General features: G+C 46.2%; 1 protein-coding gene and 1 long non-coding RNA gene across 3 annotated transcripts in view; one reads left to right on the top strand and one right to left on the bottom strand.

Annotated features, from left to right (window-relative positions):
- The window catches only part of MAP1A (microtubule associated protein 1A), a 36179-nt gene that overhangs the window by 145 nt on the left and 18702 nt on the right, over positions 1 to 17332 (top strand). The window contains exon 2 of one of the 2 annotated variants that reach the window (XM_079952728.1): positions 9064 to 9165. In XM_079952728.1, the coding sequence (XP_079808854.1) occupies positions 9064 to 9165 (102 nt within the window). Of the gene's footprint in view, positions 1 to 9063; positions 9166 to 15362; positions 15489 to 17332 lie in introns of those variants that run through there. The other variant, XM_079952729.1, reaches the window with a different exon arrangement.
- LOC307202664 lies at positions 44 to 5613 on the bottom strand. The gene is made up of 3 exons (XR_013832962.1): positions 5496 to 5613; positions 3788 to 3874; positions 44 to 1516 (listed from the first exon to the last, which is right to left on the bottom strand). It is a non-coding gene; the product is annotated as an uncharacterized lncRNA (long non-coding RNA).

Below are 17332 nucleotides of genomic sequence, written 5' to 3'. Positions count from 1 at the left end.
AGGGAGGGAGGGAGGGAGATGGGGAGGCCTGCCGGAAGCCGCCGCCGCCTCCGCGTTCAGCACCCTGGAGAGGGCCTGCCGTGTCGCCGCAGTTGGGAGCACCTGAGGGGCGCGGGACCGGCTGGATCTGGCCCTGGCGCGGCGCTCCCTGGACCGGAATTCCCAAGAGCGGCGGCGTCCCCATCCCTGGAGAGTCCGTGGCGGGGAGGGGGCGGGACTCTGGCCGCCAAGAGGAGGAAGGATAAGCGGGTCGCCAGGCCCAGCCGCCGCCGCTGGACCTGCCCAGAGCGGGGCGGCTTCTTCTGGCCGGACCCTTCTCCTTGTCCGCTGTCGCCTGGGCAGGAGCCCCCGAGGCGCCGCTCCCTGGAAGATCCACCTGGCGGTCAGTCTTCTTGCTATTTTGATCTTGCCGGTTCGGGAGTAACTGAAGACAAATTTGCTCTGTCATCTATGGGAGAGCCCGGGAACTGTCATCGTTTTCGTCTATTAGTCCTTTCTTCTTAAACTGCTGCAGTGCACAGTAGTACAGGACTGACCAAAGCAGAATTTAGCGGTCCCATAGCTTCTCGTGATCCAGACACTATGTTTCCGTTGTAGCCTAGAATTGTATTAGCCTTTTTAGTAGCGGCATCACATTGCTGGCTCATTTTTAGCTCATGGTGTGCTAAGAAACCTGGCTCTACTGTCAAGCCAGGCGCTTTCCATCCTGCACTTGTGTGTCTTGATTTTCCTACCTAAATGCATAATGTTGCCTTTATCTGTGTTGAAATTAAATTTGTTACTTTGGTCCAGTTCTTCATCATGCTAGACTCACCTTGAATTTTGTTGGTTTGGTGTTATCTACTGATTTGATGAACATTTTCTCTACTTTTTGTGTCCAAGTCTTTTATACAAAGTTGTTGAGTCACTAACTACACATCTGCCTAACAGTAGCAGTGTCTTTCATGTGGGGGTGGGGAAGCTTCATAGGCAGCATTCTGGGAACTGTTTGCCAAAGGTGGGCAGGACTAGAAGCAAAATGAGCAACAGATGTGACTCTTCTTAGTACAATAGACTACAGCCCTGCCACAATCAAGTCAATGATTTCCCCACACACCCTTCTCCATCCACTGACACAATTCAAGGGCACATTTCAGCCAGGCAAAAGCCCCATAGGAGGAACTGGATCCAGAGCTCTTGAGGGTTTTGGCTTGGGGAAAGTCTAAAGAGTTGGATAAGGAGTTCTGGAAGTCTCTGTTCTGTCCCTGAATCCGAGAGTCCCCAAGCTTAGTCTATCACACATTTTAGCAGCTTGTCAACAAGAATATTGTGGAGTAGCTTGTTGGAAGTTTTGCTGAAAACAAGCTAAACTACATCTTGTACCATCCCCCTGTTCTATCAAGTTAGCTGTAAAAACGGGGAGGTAGATGAAGTTCGTCTGGTATGACTTTTTCTTAAGAAAACTGACTTGTAGTTGTATTTTTATCTGGCACAATGCTGCTGCTGCTTGAACTGGTGGGAATGATGGAGTATAAAGCTAGGAGTAAACAAATACAAAGCATATACTGTAATCATTCCTGCAAAGGGCATAAGGAATGAGACAATAAGTGCACTCCCAATAAGGCTTTACAGCTGGGGTGGAACCCTTAATGCCCTCTCTCCTCAGGAACTCCAGCCTGGCAGGGGGGAAAGGCATGCAAACCCACTGACCATGTATCCAGGTAAGTGAGGAAGGTTCCCCTTCTCTGCAGCCTGGAGGGTGTGGCTGGTGCTTGCCCAGCTGCTGCCAGCAAAATGTCCCATATTGGCCCTCCCCCAAGAATGCAAATCAGTGTCATGGGATTGACACCGCAGTGCTATTCAAGGACCTCCTAGTTGCAGCTCTGATTTTCAGCAACTTATGGGAAACCCACATCTTTCTTGCTGCACATAAGGGGAGCAGATGGAAGCAAGCTGGCAAGCTTGGAAAGAGGCAGGTAGTGGCTGCTGCTGTTGCTGCTGCAGCTGCTGCTGTGGTGTGTAGTTGGTGCTGCAGTGCAGCTTTCTTTCCTGCTAGTTCCTGGACTTTCTCTCTGCAGTGAGTGTGAAGCAGGAGCAGCATGAAAGTGCCTCCTTAGTGAGCAGGAAGTAGGTGAGGGCTCTTTTCTTACCTGGCATTCTCCAGGAATGGAGTAAAGGCAGCCCTCTCGTCTCTCCTTAGGGTGATATTTGTAGCACCTTGTCAATGTGAATGGGTCATTTCAAGGGAATGAAAGAGGAATTGCCACTGTGGTTGACTCCTCCTTTGGACACATGGAAATCACCTCCTTTTCTTTTATTTTCCTCCCCTGTGGTTGGCTGAATCCTTTTAAAGCAGTCTTACACTGCAGGGTTTTTGGAGAGGGGCTGTCTTTGTAAGTCTGGAAGGGCATTGCTTTATTCTTATTTAATTTCAAAAATGCATATCTCTTGTTTTAAAATTTAAATAATTTCTAAAGCAATGCACAATGCTGGTAAAACAGAGCACAATGTACTGTAAATGGAATAACACATTATTATTAATTTTTAACTCAAAAGATCAGTGGAAATAAAATAAGTTGGACAGCATAACAAGGAAGATAAAACAGGCTGTACACAATTAAGCAAATAAAATTAAAATGTTGCTCATGAAAAGCTCCTACAAATGAAACAGTCTTTATCTGGCACTGAAAACTTAGCAAACGTGTGGAGCAGCTGTATATGGAGGGCATTGCAGTGATGGGACATAATCTCTCCAGCTACCACCTGCCTTGCTTCTATAGGCAGAGGAAGGTTTGCATAGGAGTGGGTGGTCTTCCAGACACCAAGGTTCTAAGGCATAAATGATTTTAAAGGTTAAGACTAGCAGTTTACCTGGGGAAATAGAAAATCTGGAGCTATTTTTGAACATAATGGTGTGTTCCTCATTACTAGTACCAAGCAGTAACCTAAACTGCAGCATTTTACATTTCTGCATTGTCTTAATCTAAAGATAGATGGGCAATAGTGGCAAGGGGTCACAGCTAGTGAACCTGACTAGTCTGATGATGCAGATGCCCCAGGATATCCAAACTATTAGAAGGATTTAACAGCACTCCAAAATTCTGTGCTATAATCCCATTCAGAACAGGCCAAAACTGTCTTCCTAGTCACATTTTATTTGTTTATTAATTTATTGCATTTATAACTCTCCATTTCCTCCATGGAGTTTGAGGGGTGTACATCATACCCCAGGGACGCAGGTGGCACTGTGGGTAAAACCTCAGTGCCTAGGACTTGCCGATCGTTCGGTCCCAGCTCCTGCCCACCTAGCAGTTCGAAAGCACCCCTAAGTGGAAGTAGATAAATAGGTACCACTTTATAGAGGGAAGGTAAACGGCGTTTCCGTGCACTGCGCTGGTGCTGGCTCGCCAGAGCAGCTTCGTCACGCTGGCCACATGACCCAGAAGTGTCTTCGGACAGCTCTGGCTCCCGGCCTCTTAAGCGAGATGAGCACGCAACCCCAGAGTCGGTCACGACTGGCCCGTACGGGCAGGGGTACCTTTACCTTTACCTTTTACATCATAACCCTCCTTCTTCATTTAATTCCCACAACAGCCTTGTGAGATAGGTTAAGTTGAGAAGCAGTGATGACCCCTGGTTACCCAGTGAGCATCATGGCCAATTGGGGATTTGAGCCCTGGTCTTCCAGGTCCTATTCTGACACTCTAACTTCTATACCATTCTGGCTTAGATGAAATTCCTCTCCACAGCAGTTCTGCCTTGCCTGGACTCACATAGTATATAACCCCCCATCCAATCCATTACTGACCTCTGACACCTATTCAGAACTACAGTATTTGCTCCTCTTGTTCACCTGAAACCAGAACTCTTCCTACTGGGACTAATGGCTGTACAACTAGAAAAAGAATATGGAATACAATATATGATCACAGCAGTGAGATTTTAATAAGCACAACAAAGACAGAAGAACTTACTATTACCTACTATGAAAGAATGGTTATTGAAATTAATGGATTTGGCTGAGATTGCAAAGTTGACATGTTAGGGAAAAATCATTGTTGACATTTTGAAGACTGAAAAAAGTTGGTTTATGTAAAGTAGAAGAGTTGGATGTTATTATGGAGTAAGTTTTTGCACAAGCTTTTAAAACTAATACTGTAGATGGAGAATTGGAAGTCTTTTCTTTTTTCCTTCTTTTTCTGTAACTTATTTATTTTAGCTTTTATGTTTAAAAATGCTGGAAATTTAATGTTGAATTCTTTATATTGTTTATTCCTTGTTTGTTTTTCAAGCTTTAATAAAAGGAAGACTTGAAGGTCCTTGAGGGACGTTTTCCTGATTCCCACTTTCACTTCGTTCATTCCAGCAGCACCATGATAAACTGAATGTTAGGGAACATAATGAGGAAATCTGTAATTATAGGATAGAAAACAGAGGAAGATGGAAAGGAATTGCTGAAACAATTAACAAAAGTGGAATACCAAAAGGGAGGTGTGAGGAGGTCGTGGAAATAAGTGAAAGATAAGATACTGAAATTATTTGATATGTTTTAAACTGTTTTTGTTTTGTTTTGTTAGTTTAATGTGTTAGTGTTATGTAGTGTTTTTGTATTGTATTGTATTGTTCTTTTTCTTTCTTTGTAGTGTTTAAATTGTTGGAAAAGTAATAAATATTACTTTAAAAAAAACATAATGAGGAAATCTGTTTTGTATGGAGTGTAGATTACAATGTATGCAACTGAAATTAGTGCATATTGTTTGGTCTTAAATTGTTCTGTCATTATCAAATTGAACATGCTTGCTTCTTGTGTGTATGTCTTGTACATTTTAAATAACCTTAAAAACTACAATCCACTAGAGAGCCTGACTTGGGTGGTCCCAGTTTCATTCTTCATTATCCCAGTTCATTTAGTCTTTATTGAAATTGGAATATTCTGTGTACAATTTTGACCAGAACCTGAGGCTGGATAGCCCAGGGTAGAAGAGATGCATTTCATTCAGGGTGCCCCATTGCACTGAAAGGTGTTCTCCCCCCTCCCCCCCGGTCTATTCAAACAAATTAAGCCCAATAGTGTTAGAAAAAATAAATACTTTAGCTCCAGGTCAGTCCCCTGGTACTCCAGGGAGCTTGTGGTCATAAATCTTCAGTAGTCCACTGTAATTTACTTGCAAATAACTTCAAATTGGGTTCTGCTTTGAATACTGTAAAAATATGGGCTGCTGCCTTGGCTGCATCTGGTAGCACTTGCTTGGATGAGTTTCAGTTGTTGCAGCCAGAGGGTGAAGACAGATGCATGGAGAGACAAAGTTTCCCACTTCTGTGCTCTGTTGGAAGCTGCTGCCAAATAAACCTTCCTTGGACCATCACCATGAGCTAAATATAAATCAGCAATCCAATGCAGTAACTAAAAAAGCCAATACAGTTCTAGACTGCATTAACTAATGTATAAAATGTCCACACCACAAAACTAATGATGGCACCCTATTCTGCTTTGGTCAGACCTCATCTAGACCTACCTGTGTCCAGCTGTGGTGGGCAAAGCAGCTGAAGGAGTGCCCAACTGGAATGTGCCCAGAAATGGGCAACAAAGATGGTGAGGCCCCTGGGAACCACATCCTATGAGGAAAAGATGAAGGAGGTGGGTATGTTTAGCCAGGAGAAGAGACGATTAAGAGGTGAGATGAGACAAAACCATGTTCATATACTTAAAGAGTGTCACATAGATAATGGAGCAATTTATTTCTCCAGAGAATAGGACCTGAACTAATAGGTTAAAATTATAGGAAACAGGATTTCTACTAACCGTTAGAAAGAGCTTTCAGTGGTGGAAAAGACTGCCTTGGAAGGCTCTCCTTGATTTTTTAGTGCAAGTTGTATGGTCACCCATCATAAATGCTTTAGCAGTAGACTGACAAGTGGGGCTGAGCTGGGGTGCCTTCCAGTTCTTTGTGTGTCCAGCCTTACTCATTGATACAGGTGCTTGAATTGGTGGTAAGGACCCGGCTCCAAATATTTCTTTTTTTATATATATATAATAATTTTTATTAATTTTCCAATTAAAACAAAACAACAACAACACACAAACATCAACAAATACAAACAAACACACAAATATAATTTCTTAACCTCATTTTCATAAACCTCCTTTCTCGGACTTCTCCATACCTCCCCCTTTTTGCATCCTTGTTTTACAGTTTTTCAGCAACCCTTTTTACCAATTAAATTTAAACTTATTATCTTTCTCAATTTCACCTTAAATCATCAAACAATTTCAGCTGTAATTCTGCCACTTCCCTCCCCTTGACATTTTAGCACTCCTCAATTTTGTAACAGTTCTTAAGATATAATTTAAACTTCTTCCAATCTTCTTCCACCGTCTCTTTCTCTTGGTCACGGACTCTGCCAGTCATTTCTGCCAATCCCATAAAGTCAATCACTTTCGTCTGCCATTCTTCCAGTGTGGGTAGTTCTTGTGTCTTCCAATACTTTGCTAGAAGAATTCTTGCTGCTGTAGTGGCGTACATAAAAAAGGTCTTGTCCCTCCTTGACACCAATTGGTCGACCATGCCCAAGAGAAATGCCTCTGGTTTCTTGTGAAAAGTACATTTAAGTACCTTCTTAATTTCATTATAGATCATTTCCCAGAAGACCTTAATCTTTGGGCAGGTCCACCAAAGGTGAAAGAAGGTCCCTTCAGTCTCATTACACTTCCAACATTTGTTATTGGGCAAATGATAAATCTTCGCAAGCTTGACTGGGGTCATGTACCACCTGTAAATCATTTTCATAACATTTTCTCTTAAGGCATTACATGCCGTAAATTTAATACCGGTGGTCCATAACTGTTCCCAGTCAGCAAACATAATATTTTGACCAATGTCCTGTGCCCATTTAATCATAGCTGATTTAACAGTCTCATCCATTGTATTCCACTTCAGCAACAAATTGTACATTCTTGATAAATTCTTAGTATTGGGTTCTAACAATTCTGTTTCTAATTTCGATTTCTCCACCTGAAAGCCAATTTTCCTGTCTTGTTTAAATGTCTCCATTATTTGATAATAATGGAGCCAATCTCGTACCATGGACTTTATTTTCTCAAAACTCCGTAATTTAAATTTGCCACTTTCTTGCTCTAAAATTTCAAAATATTTTGGCCATTTAGATTCCATATTAAGCTTCTTCACCTCCTTAGCCTCCATTGGTGATAACCACCTAGGAGTTTTATTTTCCAACAAATCCTTATATCGGATCCAAACATTGTATAATGCTTTCCTAACAATATGGTTTTTGAAACCTTTATGAACTTTAACCTTGTCATACCATATATATGCATGCCACCCAAATCTATTGTCAAATCCTTCCAGATCCAAAATATCTGTATTCTCAAGAAGTAGCCAATCTTTCAACCAGCAGAAAGCTGCCGATTCATAGTACAGTCTTAAGTCCGGCAGGGCAAACCCCCCTCTTTCTTTCGCATCAGTTAGTATCTTAAATTTTATTCTGGGCTTTTTGCCCTGCCAGACAAATTTGGATATATCTTTCTGCCACTTCTTGAAACAATCTAGTTTATCCACAATCTGTAATGTCTGAAACAAAAATAACATTCTTGACAATACATTCATTTTGATTACTGCGATTCGGCCTAACAAGGAAAGCTTCAAGTTCGACCATATTTCTAAATCTTTCTTTACCTCCGTCCAACATTTGTCATAATTGTCTTTAAATAAATTCACATTTTTAGATGTCATATTAATCCCCAAAAATTTTACTTTCTTTGCTACCGTTAACCCAGTTTCACTTTGAAACCTCTCTCTTTCAACATTTGTTAAGTTTTTTTCCAAAACTTTGGTTTTTTGTTTATTCAACTTAAATCCTGCCACCTGACCAAAAACTTGAATTAATTCTAAGACTCTTTTTGTATTAGTGTCTGGCTCTTGTAAAGTCAATACTAAGTCATCTGCAAATGCCTTCAATTTATATTGTTTGGCTCCGACCTGAACTCCTTTCACCAGCTGGTCCCCCCTGATCATATTCAACAAGACCTCCAGGACTGATATAAAGAGTAATGGGGATATTGGGCACCCCTGCCGTGTCCCTTTTTCTATAGAAAGTTCATCAGCAACCACATTATTTACAATTAGCTTCGCCTTTTGTTCAGAGTATATTGCACCTATACCATTTTCAAACCTTTGACCTACCCCCATCCCATGGAGATTCTTCTTCATGAAGTTCCAAGAAATATTATCAAAGGCTTTCTCCGCGTCCACAAAAATTAAAACTGCCTTTGTATTGATATTTACTGTCAACAATTCCATAATGTCAATTGTATTCCTTACATTATCTGATAAATGTCTTCCTGGGAGAAAGCCTGCCTGGTCCTTATGAACCGGCTCCAAATATTTCTAAATGGTCTGATGTTATGGACTTCTTTCATCTCACTTCTGGCCTACTTTTAGGACTAAAACTGCTTTGGTCAGCAAGGCAACATCGATGAAGCTGATCAGCATTGATGAAGCTGGTCAGTGCAGTGTACATCACTGCAGTGTAGTATAAATCTGTGCTAAATGAAATAGGGCATACACAAGCCCATTCTTCAGCTTTCCATAGTGCCATTTGGCTGAGGCAAACAGTCCCTATGAAGGAATATTCTCTGGACAGTGTGGAAGAAACTCACCTCATGGACCTGAAGGTGACTCCCACCGCACGATGGGGAAGCCACATGGATTACCTGGAGAGGCTAAACTTCTGTTTGGAAGGACAGACTGAGCACCCTGCTGGGATAGGAAGGTGATTAGCCCTCATAGATTACGTGGATTAAAGAGCGAACTCTGAGGCTATCAGGATGCTCAGGGGCTTTGGGAAAGTGATTAGGCAGTAGAAGCTTGGACTAGAGTTGGACTCTCATCCAAGGAGCAAAGCATCCAATGCACAGAAAAGGACTCTTGTTCCTACTGGGTGGTTGAACCCACTTCCTCACCCAAGGTACAAGTCAGGCCTGTGTTCCTCAGAATCATAGTGTACACCTTTGGTCTCTTCCAGGAGAGCACATGAACTCATTCCTCTCTCCCTTTCTCTCAACAGGTCTTCGCTCATGGGACATTGACCTCTCTTCCTGTGACCTTAATCAGCAACTGAGACTGTTTGTTACACGTCATCTTGCACATTTTTCATCAGAGGTCAAAGGTCAGTGCCCACCTTGTTTATCTTAATTTTTGAGATTTGCATTTGTGCCCAGAGCTACTGTCAGGCTTGAGGGAGGCTTCTGGGGTGATGTGCTGTCTCCTGGTGGCTTCAGAAATAGGAGCAGAGCTCTGCCTGCTGCCAGCCTTACTCTTTCCTAGAGTGCACTGGGATGCTAGTGGCATCTGACCCAGCTCCAAGGGAGAGTCTATGGGGCACAATGGGCTCCTCCAAGTTGGGGGAGGGAATCCAAGTTGAGGGCTAGGAAGCAGCCTCAGGCTGCAGTCACAGCACCATGGACAGCTCCAAACTGGCAGCTTGGAGGTGCTGCACTCCACTGACATTATGTTTGTATACGGCTGGGGTCTTCAAACTTTTTAAACAGGGGGCCAGTTCACTGTCCCTCAGGCACTGTTGGGGGCCGGACTATAGTTTGAAAAAAAAACACACGAACGAATTCCTATGCACACTGCAAGTATTTTATTTGTAGTGCACAAAAAACAGGAAAAAACAATACAATATTTAAAATGAAGAACAATTTTAATCAACATAAACAAGCCAGGCCCAAGCTGGGGGTGAGGTGGGGTAGAGGGATCCCCTCTCGAAGTTCCTGCATTTGCATATAATATTTTGGGGTTAGGCCACCGAAGGCTACGAAAATGTGCTGTTACACACAAACTCCCATTTCAATACACGCACCTTTGAAGGGGAAAGGGCGAGATATTCCTGTGGGAGCAAGAGGGAGGGAAAGAGATGCCTGCTATCCCACCCCAAGGCTATGGCAGTTGAGGGATGACAGTGGAGACCACGCAGCTTGTCAGCAGGGGGCCTGAGCAGCATTGGGGAAGGGGGGTGTTTGCTCCACACAACCTCCCACCCAAAAGCACCCCCCTAAACATCCGGCTCACCCCCTCCCCTTTCCTGACCCTTAGGAGGGAAGTGGTTGTGGAAGGGGGGAGAACCCTCCTCACCTTTCCTCCCCCACCCCCCAAAAATAAAACACCTGCCCATTCAAGTGAGGGGGGATGAGGAGGTGAGCCCCCTTGCTTCTCCTCACAGGAAGGAGGCTCCACTGCCACTGCATGGTCCGGCCCCACTGCGCCCCCACCACCGTTCGCAGGAGGAGAGCAGTCCAGCTGAGGAGGAGTGGGAGGGCTGAGGCAGGCAGCAGGTGCCTCATAAACACCCTCCTTCCCTCCCCTCCACTGCTTCCTCTTCTCTTTTGGGTTCTGCAATGGCTGGGCAAGTTGGATTTAGGACCCTGGCGGGCCGAATCTGACCTATGGACCGTAGTTTGAGGACCCCTGGTCTTGGGCCAGATCTCCCCACTCCTTCAGTCTCTCCCCCAGATCCTCAAGAGTGGAGACTCCCTGAAGCCAGTCCTTTGGCCTGGATCCCACCTATCACCCCTGTGGCTGGGGTAACCGAATCCAGATGAGTGGCATATAAATATTATTATTATTATTATTATTATTATTATTATTATTATTATTATTATCATCATCATCATCATCATCCTTTCCCGCTTTCTGTATTGCCCGTGCTTGAGAGTAGGGTAGGGGTGGGGTGTCAAGGGTTCCTTGTGGGAATTAGGCTCCGGAAGTGCCATCTTTGTGGAGTTGTCTGTGACAGGGCGGTCAGATACAGACTAAGGCTCATTGTTGGGAATTGAAGTTTAGCCCCTTTTCTGTTTGTATTCCTGCTATGCCTGGTGCAGCAGGCTTCTCCACTTCTGCTTCAAGATTCCTGGTAACGGCTTGGGTTCAGGGTCATGGTAGGCATCCTGAGGAGACGGAAGCAGGGTATTGGCAGCTTCTTCTGAGCCAACATCTCCTACAACCAGTGCTCAGTTCTGGCACCTCTCAGGTGGGCCCATTGCCATTATAAGAGAACAAGGGGAGGTGTTCCAGGTGAGTTCCGGCACCTCTTTTTCTAGAAAAATAGCACTGCCTACAACTATTCTTTTTTTCTTTTTCTTTTTCTTTTTCTTTTTTTAAATAAAGCTGAAGCTGCTGCCCTGGTCAGTGCTCTCCCTGCCCCAAGATGCAGCCTGAAATTGGGCATCCTTCAGGATGGTGCCAAAAGGCCTTTGGCCTTGTAGGAATAAAGAGAGAAGGGTGGAAAGATCAATTTAGATATCATCAGCATAACACCATAGAGGTAGCCTAGAAGAAACAAAAGGGAGGAGGCTGAGAACAGAGAACTATCAGGTCTCCAAATGGAAGGAGAAACCTGAGAAGAGGTAGCCATGGAAAAGAGACTTCAAAACCACAGGAGTTAATTCATGGAAGGATGTTACTACATCTCAAAGAGCAAACTGAACTAAGAAAGAAAGAGATGTCAACAAAGAGTGTTGCACTTCCAAGAGTGTGCACTGCCATAACACTCTTTGTTGACGTCTCATTTATTTTTCTAAGCTCTGGTGACTGACATCCACTTCTTTACATGCAACCATGGTCAGTACTGATGAAAGAATTGGGGAAGCAGCTTGTTTAAAGCAAGGCGAGACAACCCTGAAGAATGCAAGAAGTCAGAGATGCAGGAAAAGATGTAAACAGGCCTGTCTCCTGGTGCTTTCCCTTCATGGAAGGATAGCAAGAGAGTCAGGAGTTTGTGTGCAGCTCATTACCCATGGTATCCTGGCCTTTGGTTCATGGCTAGATCTACACAGAGCTCAATCTTGCTTCTAACAGGTTCTGGGCTGCAAGATCCCTGGAGATTTCAGCTCATGTGTCATCACCTCTTTAACATTTCAAAGTCTCCATGCAAGTCAATGGAACAGGAGGCTTCTGTAGGATGAGTTTTATGGGTAGGAGAGGATATATTACCGGTAACTGCAATTTATCCCTTCTGGCTCCCACGTGTGTAGGTTGAACAGAGTTTTAAAATCCCATCCTTGGCAGCAAAAATTTAAAGCATAAGAATTAGGCTGTAGAATCATAGAATTGTAGAGTTGGAAGGAATCCCAAGGGTCATCCATGACAGATGGTCATCCAACCTCTGCTTAAAAAGCTCCATAGAAGGAGGGTCTACTTTAATGCCTACTTTTAAAGTCCACAGTAAAGCCTACTTTTGAGCAAGTTCAGCTATGAAATAACCTGGTTTTCTGTTTCTTACCCCACTTAAGAAAGAATCAAGAAACAACTTGTAAAGTAAGTTTAAAACAAGATTTACTTACTTTATAACCTTCCACTGGTTCACAGTAAAGGCAGCAGTAAAAACTATGCAGGTAAAACATGTATTCATATCTACAGTATAACCAGCCTCAGCCATGTGCCCAAAGCTTTGTATGTATCCAACGCTTGTCAAAGAAAGAAAGGGAGGGAGGAAGAAGCAGGAAATGCTACATGCGCCTTCTACAGCAAAGGAGGGGGAAATGTCTACCAATTGTATTTCTATGGTCTGAGCATCTGCCTGTCAACAATACAGCTCTGTGGTGTTAGCCCCTTCTCATGCTAACTAGCAAGAATATGTATTTCTAAGGTTTGGCTGCTAATGTCCCACATCTTCTACACGCAGCCGAGTGCTTGGCTAGGCCACGATGGAGAGCTGAGTGTATCACAGATTTGCTGCAACCTGACAAATATGAGAATCCAAATCTGTCTCAGCCCTGCTGGTGACCTGAAATATTAAGAGCATTGAAGGTCTGCCATACACTACTCTGTCTTGCCACAGTCTTCCAGTCAGCAATAGGGGTATAACAGTGAGCTGCTCCTTGTTTTAATGCTTCCCAGCTCAGTCTGCAATGCAAGCATAAAATGATGGATATCATGGCAAAAGTGTAAGCTGCACTCTCAGCTTCCACCCAACCTGCAACAGGGGCCTAACAGCTGTGGATTCAGTGTGAGCTGCGCTGCCACTCCCTGCTAGCCACAACCCCTGCCAAGGGGTTAATGAACAGTATTTGCTTTGGAGTTTGTATTAGCAGGGATAATTTAAAAATGTTTCACACTAAATAAGAAATGAATTTGCAATAAAGGAAAGAGTTTCTGCTCTAACATTTTTTTGGAGGGTGGATGGACACACTGCTGCCCAAATCTATCTATATTAAAATATTGGACTTCTCCATTAATTTCTATAGGTCACTCTTACTTTCATCCCTCGAGCAGTTTAGCCTATCAACACAATGGTCATCTCTTTCTTTTCTGTATCTGGGTGTCTCTCTTTTGCTGGGAAAAGTGGAGTGAAATGGATCAAGAGAGACTGGAAGAGGAGACAGCAGCACAGAGGCCAAGCTGCCCACCTCCTACTCTCCTTATGCCTTATTTGCCAACTGACCACAGGTTCCGTGACCACAGGTTCCGTGGATATGAAGCAATCTGAAATCTGAATTTAATCTGTGGAAATCTGAATTTAAGACTGGAAAACTGATAAACTGAAATAATGATACCCACCCATCCCTAGTGGATGGTGCTGTTTTGCCTTCATGCAGATCTGTACTCACCCCTGATCTTTGCAAAGAGAGGGAAGGAGAATGACACACCTATACAATGTTTATTGGGGAGTTGGGGTGAAGTAATATTTTTTTGCAATTGTTGTTTCTTATGAGATAAGCCAGTATCACACGCTTCCATATAGAACCTCCCTGGATTGTGTACTCATTGCAGCTCAGTACATGCACTTCCAAGTCAGTTATAGGCACCTGTCAACTCCTGTAGGTGAGGCATGAAATTTTCCCTATTACTCTCTTGCATGAAGAGGCTGGAATTCCATTATATACAAAGCCCTTCTAAGACACAATTGTATTTCCCAAGCTGAAAATCATATCTCTACCCTCACAGGCACCAAGTTTTTATGTGCTGGTCATCTGTCAGGAATCAGCTGGATATCCTGTTCTGTAGATGTCTTAATTTCCTGGAGTTTTGCTGCATTCGCTGGAATACATTATACTGATGGAGATGATGTCCCAGTCTCCCTGTTCAGCTTTCTCAGTGCTGGACAGAGAAGTACAACTCAAGTGTGTTTGCCACTGCTAGAGATATTCTGGGACAATATCTGATCTTCCACATCTTGAGTAAGATGAGCAGGCCAGCCTCTACACAAAAGAAGAATAAGACCTCAGAAATGGCAGCATTAAGAATTAGTGTTTTTTAATGGTGATTTCTTAATGGTGGTGCTACATGTAAATTAATTAATCAGTAAGAACAGCAACATTTTAACTGCTTTCCTGTTCTTGTTAACCTTAGCAGAACTAGTCCACTAAATGCATCCCTTGCCTGGACCAGGTTGGACATCTCCCTAGATACCTTAATTTAGACCAGGTTTGAGTTGGGCTTGACAGGCAGAAGCTATACCAGAAGTGGCCAAGCACATACTAGGCCTGGCCAATTGAAAGGCTTCTTGTTGCCAATTGCTCTGAATGTGGCAACCCCTCCGCTTCCTTCCAGGCCAGCAAATCCTTCCAACAGCCGTGAACAGCACTCCCAGGCCAGAGTGGCTTCCTAGCCACGGAAGTAGAATTTCTTGCTTCAAGCCCCCGAACTCCTCCCATCTCTCTTGTCTTTTTATTTATGAGCAGCCTGGCAGAGCTTAGCAGACCCTCCGGGCAGCAACTGGAGTTAAGAGGACCTGTAATTCATTTCGGTTCTCTTAATCATATGGGATCTGTATGTTCATTTCCAGGCCCAAGATGACGACCAAGCATGGTTTAATGATGGGAGGATGTCTCCTGTTGTGGTTCCCTTTGGGCACCAAATGGTGACACTGGATGTATGCTAAAGCACATCCAAATGGGGGCTCAGCTCAGGCATGTCAAATCCTGCTCCGCACAAAAAAATAATTCTCTCTGCAGATGGGCATCATTTTCTTGTGTGGAAACAGCTCCCCACATTTCCCAGGGAATCTGGCTTCTCTTCCCTTTTCACAGCAGCCCGTTTCGGTGACTTGGGAGGAAGCCCCATTGGAAACAACGAGACTTAATTTGGAGACGACTTGATGCATCCTCTAGAACAGCACTTGCGGGCTCCCTTTCCCCTGGTCTTGCAGGAGGGAAGTGGAGTGGCTCCTTTTGCATCCACAACCTGAGCGAGCTCCCGTCCTGGGGAAGAGCCGTGCAACGCCCCCCACTTCCAGCCCTCTCTTGCCCCTTTCCTGCTCAGTCGTGCGCTTGGGCATTTCGGAGGCCTTGGGCCTTGCCGCGGCTCACGAGGGGTTAAGGCTGCCGGAGCGGGGGGGGGAGCAGCTCCGCCCCCTCCTCCTCCCCCCCCCCACTTCGCCGCCGCCGCCGCCGCTTTGCACTGACAGCAGCTGCCTGGCGCAGCCCAGGCCCATCCGGCATCGTCGTGGAGGGCAGCCGAGGGCGGAGGGACGCGTCGCCACCTCACCGGGTACGTGCATGGGGTGGGGGGAGCGGGGATGGGACCGGCCGCGGCCGGTCAGAGGGGTGGGATCCTGGGAGGACGAGGGTGGCCAGAGCCCTCCGCGCATCGCACGGGCCGAGAGGAGGCCCGTCGGGGGACGGAAGGGGGGCTGCACCCCGCATGCCCGACCTCCGGAAGGGAGCGGAGGGAGGAGAGGAGGGAGGGGGCGCAGCAGCATCCTCGTCCGCAGCTGCTGCCCGCTCCCCCCCCACCCCGGCTTCATTGCTTCCCCCCGCGGGGACGTGCCCCGAGGGGTATCCCTGCCCGGGGGGGCGGGGGACTGGTCTTGGGCAGATGGGCCAGCTAGCCCTCCTGGGACTGGAAGGCGGAGGCGCTGGTACTTTTGCTCCGGAGGGGGCAGCTCGCAGGCTGGTTGGCTAGCCTGCTCACCAAGGCCTCCGGGAAAGGGTCCGGCCAGCGCCCCCTTTCGCCTTTGCCGGGGAGGGGGGACGCGGTGGCGGAGGCTCTTGAGCGCGCACGCGAGGCGCGCACACTGCGGCAAATTTTGCAGCTGGCGCCCGCCTGCTCCAAGTGCCGCGTGGGGTGGGGGTGGGGGGCGCAGGGAGTCAGCTTGGCGGCCTCCGGCCTGCCGGACCCCTTGGGAGCACGCCTCCTCCGGGACCAGCCCCCGCCTTCTCAGACACCGATGCTTCCAGAAGCGGTGCGGGAGGGGGGATGTTCTCCAAGAGCTCTTGAACGCTGCCGGAGATGCCCTCGATGGATTGGAAAGAAGCACTGCCCGAGGGGATGGGCTGCCCCCCCCCCGCACATGCTTTCTTCTGGCCTGCTTGCCCAGCCCCCGTCGTTCCCCGCGTTGTTGCTTAGATGTCTCAGCTTAGTCCCGTGGAGTTCCCCCTCTTCTTCCAACATGGGTGCCCCACCCTCTGGTGCCAGTGAGGATGCCAGCAGCAGGGTGCTGCTGGGGCTGAGGCCGGACTGAGTGCCAAGCATCATCTTGTCTGCCAGTCAGGTCAAGCTCTCTCTCACTCTGACCCACCCCAGTCCCACTGCCTCTTGGAAGCCCCTTCCCACATCAAGGGTCCTAAGCACTTTAGAGGAGCCCTGCAGCTGCAAGGTCAGGCCTAAGGGGGCTCAGCTGGTACTGTACTCTGTTCTCACAGTGGCCAAGCAGATGCCCCAAGGGGAAGCTCAAAAGCAGGACAAGAGCACAGTGTTCCTCCACATTTCCTCAGCATCCTGACCCGGGGGGGGGGGACACAGCCATTTTGCTTGCACTAATTGGTAACCTTATCCCCCTCCATGAAGTTGTCCACTCCTCTTTTCAAGTTTTCTCCATTTGTGGCCACCATCACTGCCTCCCCTAGGAGTGAATTTCAGGGTTTAACTCTGTGCTGCTGTGTGAAGGAGTCCTTCCTTTTGTCTGGCCTGGACCATCCTGGCTGAGCCAAAGAAAGGAGGCCCCAGAAGCCTCCTGCTGATGGAAGACTTTTCTTCCTGCATGTGGACAATCTGTGAAAGTCACTATCTGAAGCTACTGGAACATCTGTCTAAGAACAAATCAGTGGGGCTTAAAGGTGCTTAGCTTTGACTGGATTGTGCCCTAAGCAAGGCATTATCTTTATTGGATCAGCTGGCTGGTATGGAGGAGATACAGGCTTTTGAGTCATACACCCCTCTTTATCAGGCACAATGGAATGGAAGCCAAATCTTGGGGTGGGGATGCTGCTTCCTCATGCAGAAGCTTCCAGTGGCATCCTGTGGCCATCCATTGCAAACGCTTCAACACTAGAGAAGAAAATCAATTTGATTGCCAAAGGTTGCAGGGCATTACAGGGAGCCAGGAGGCCTGG

The sequence above is a fragment of the Podarcis cretensis genome, assembly GCF_951804945.1.
Source record: "Podarcis cretensis genome assembly, chromosome: 14".
Lineage (NCBI taxonomy): Eukaryota > Metazoa > Chordata > Lepidosauria > Squamata > Lacertidae > Podarcis > Podarcis cretensis.
The sequence above is the reverse complement of the archived record's forward strand: the minus strand, read 5'-3'. Positions and strand labels throughout refer to the sequence as shown.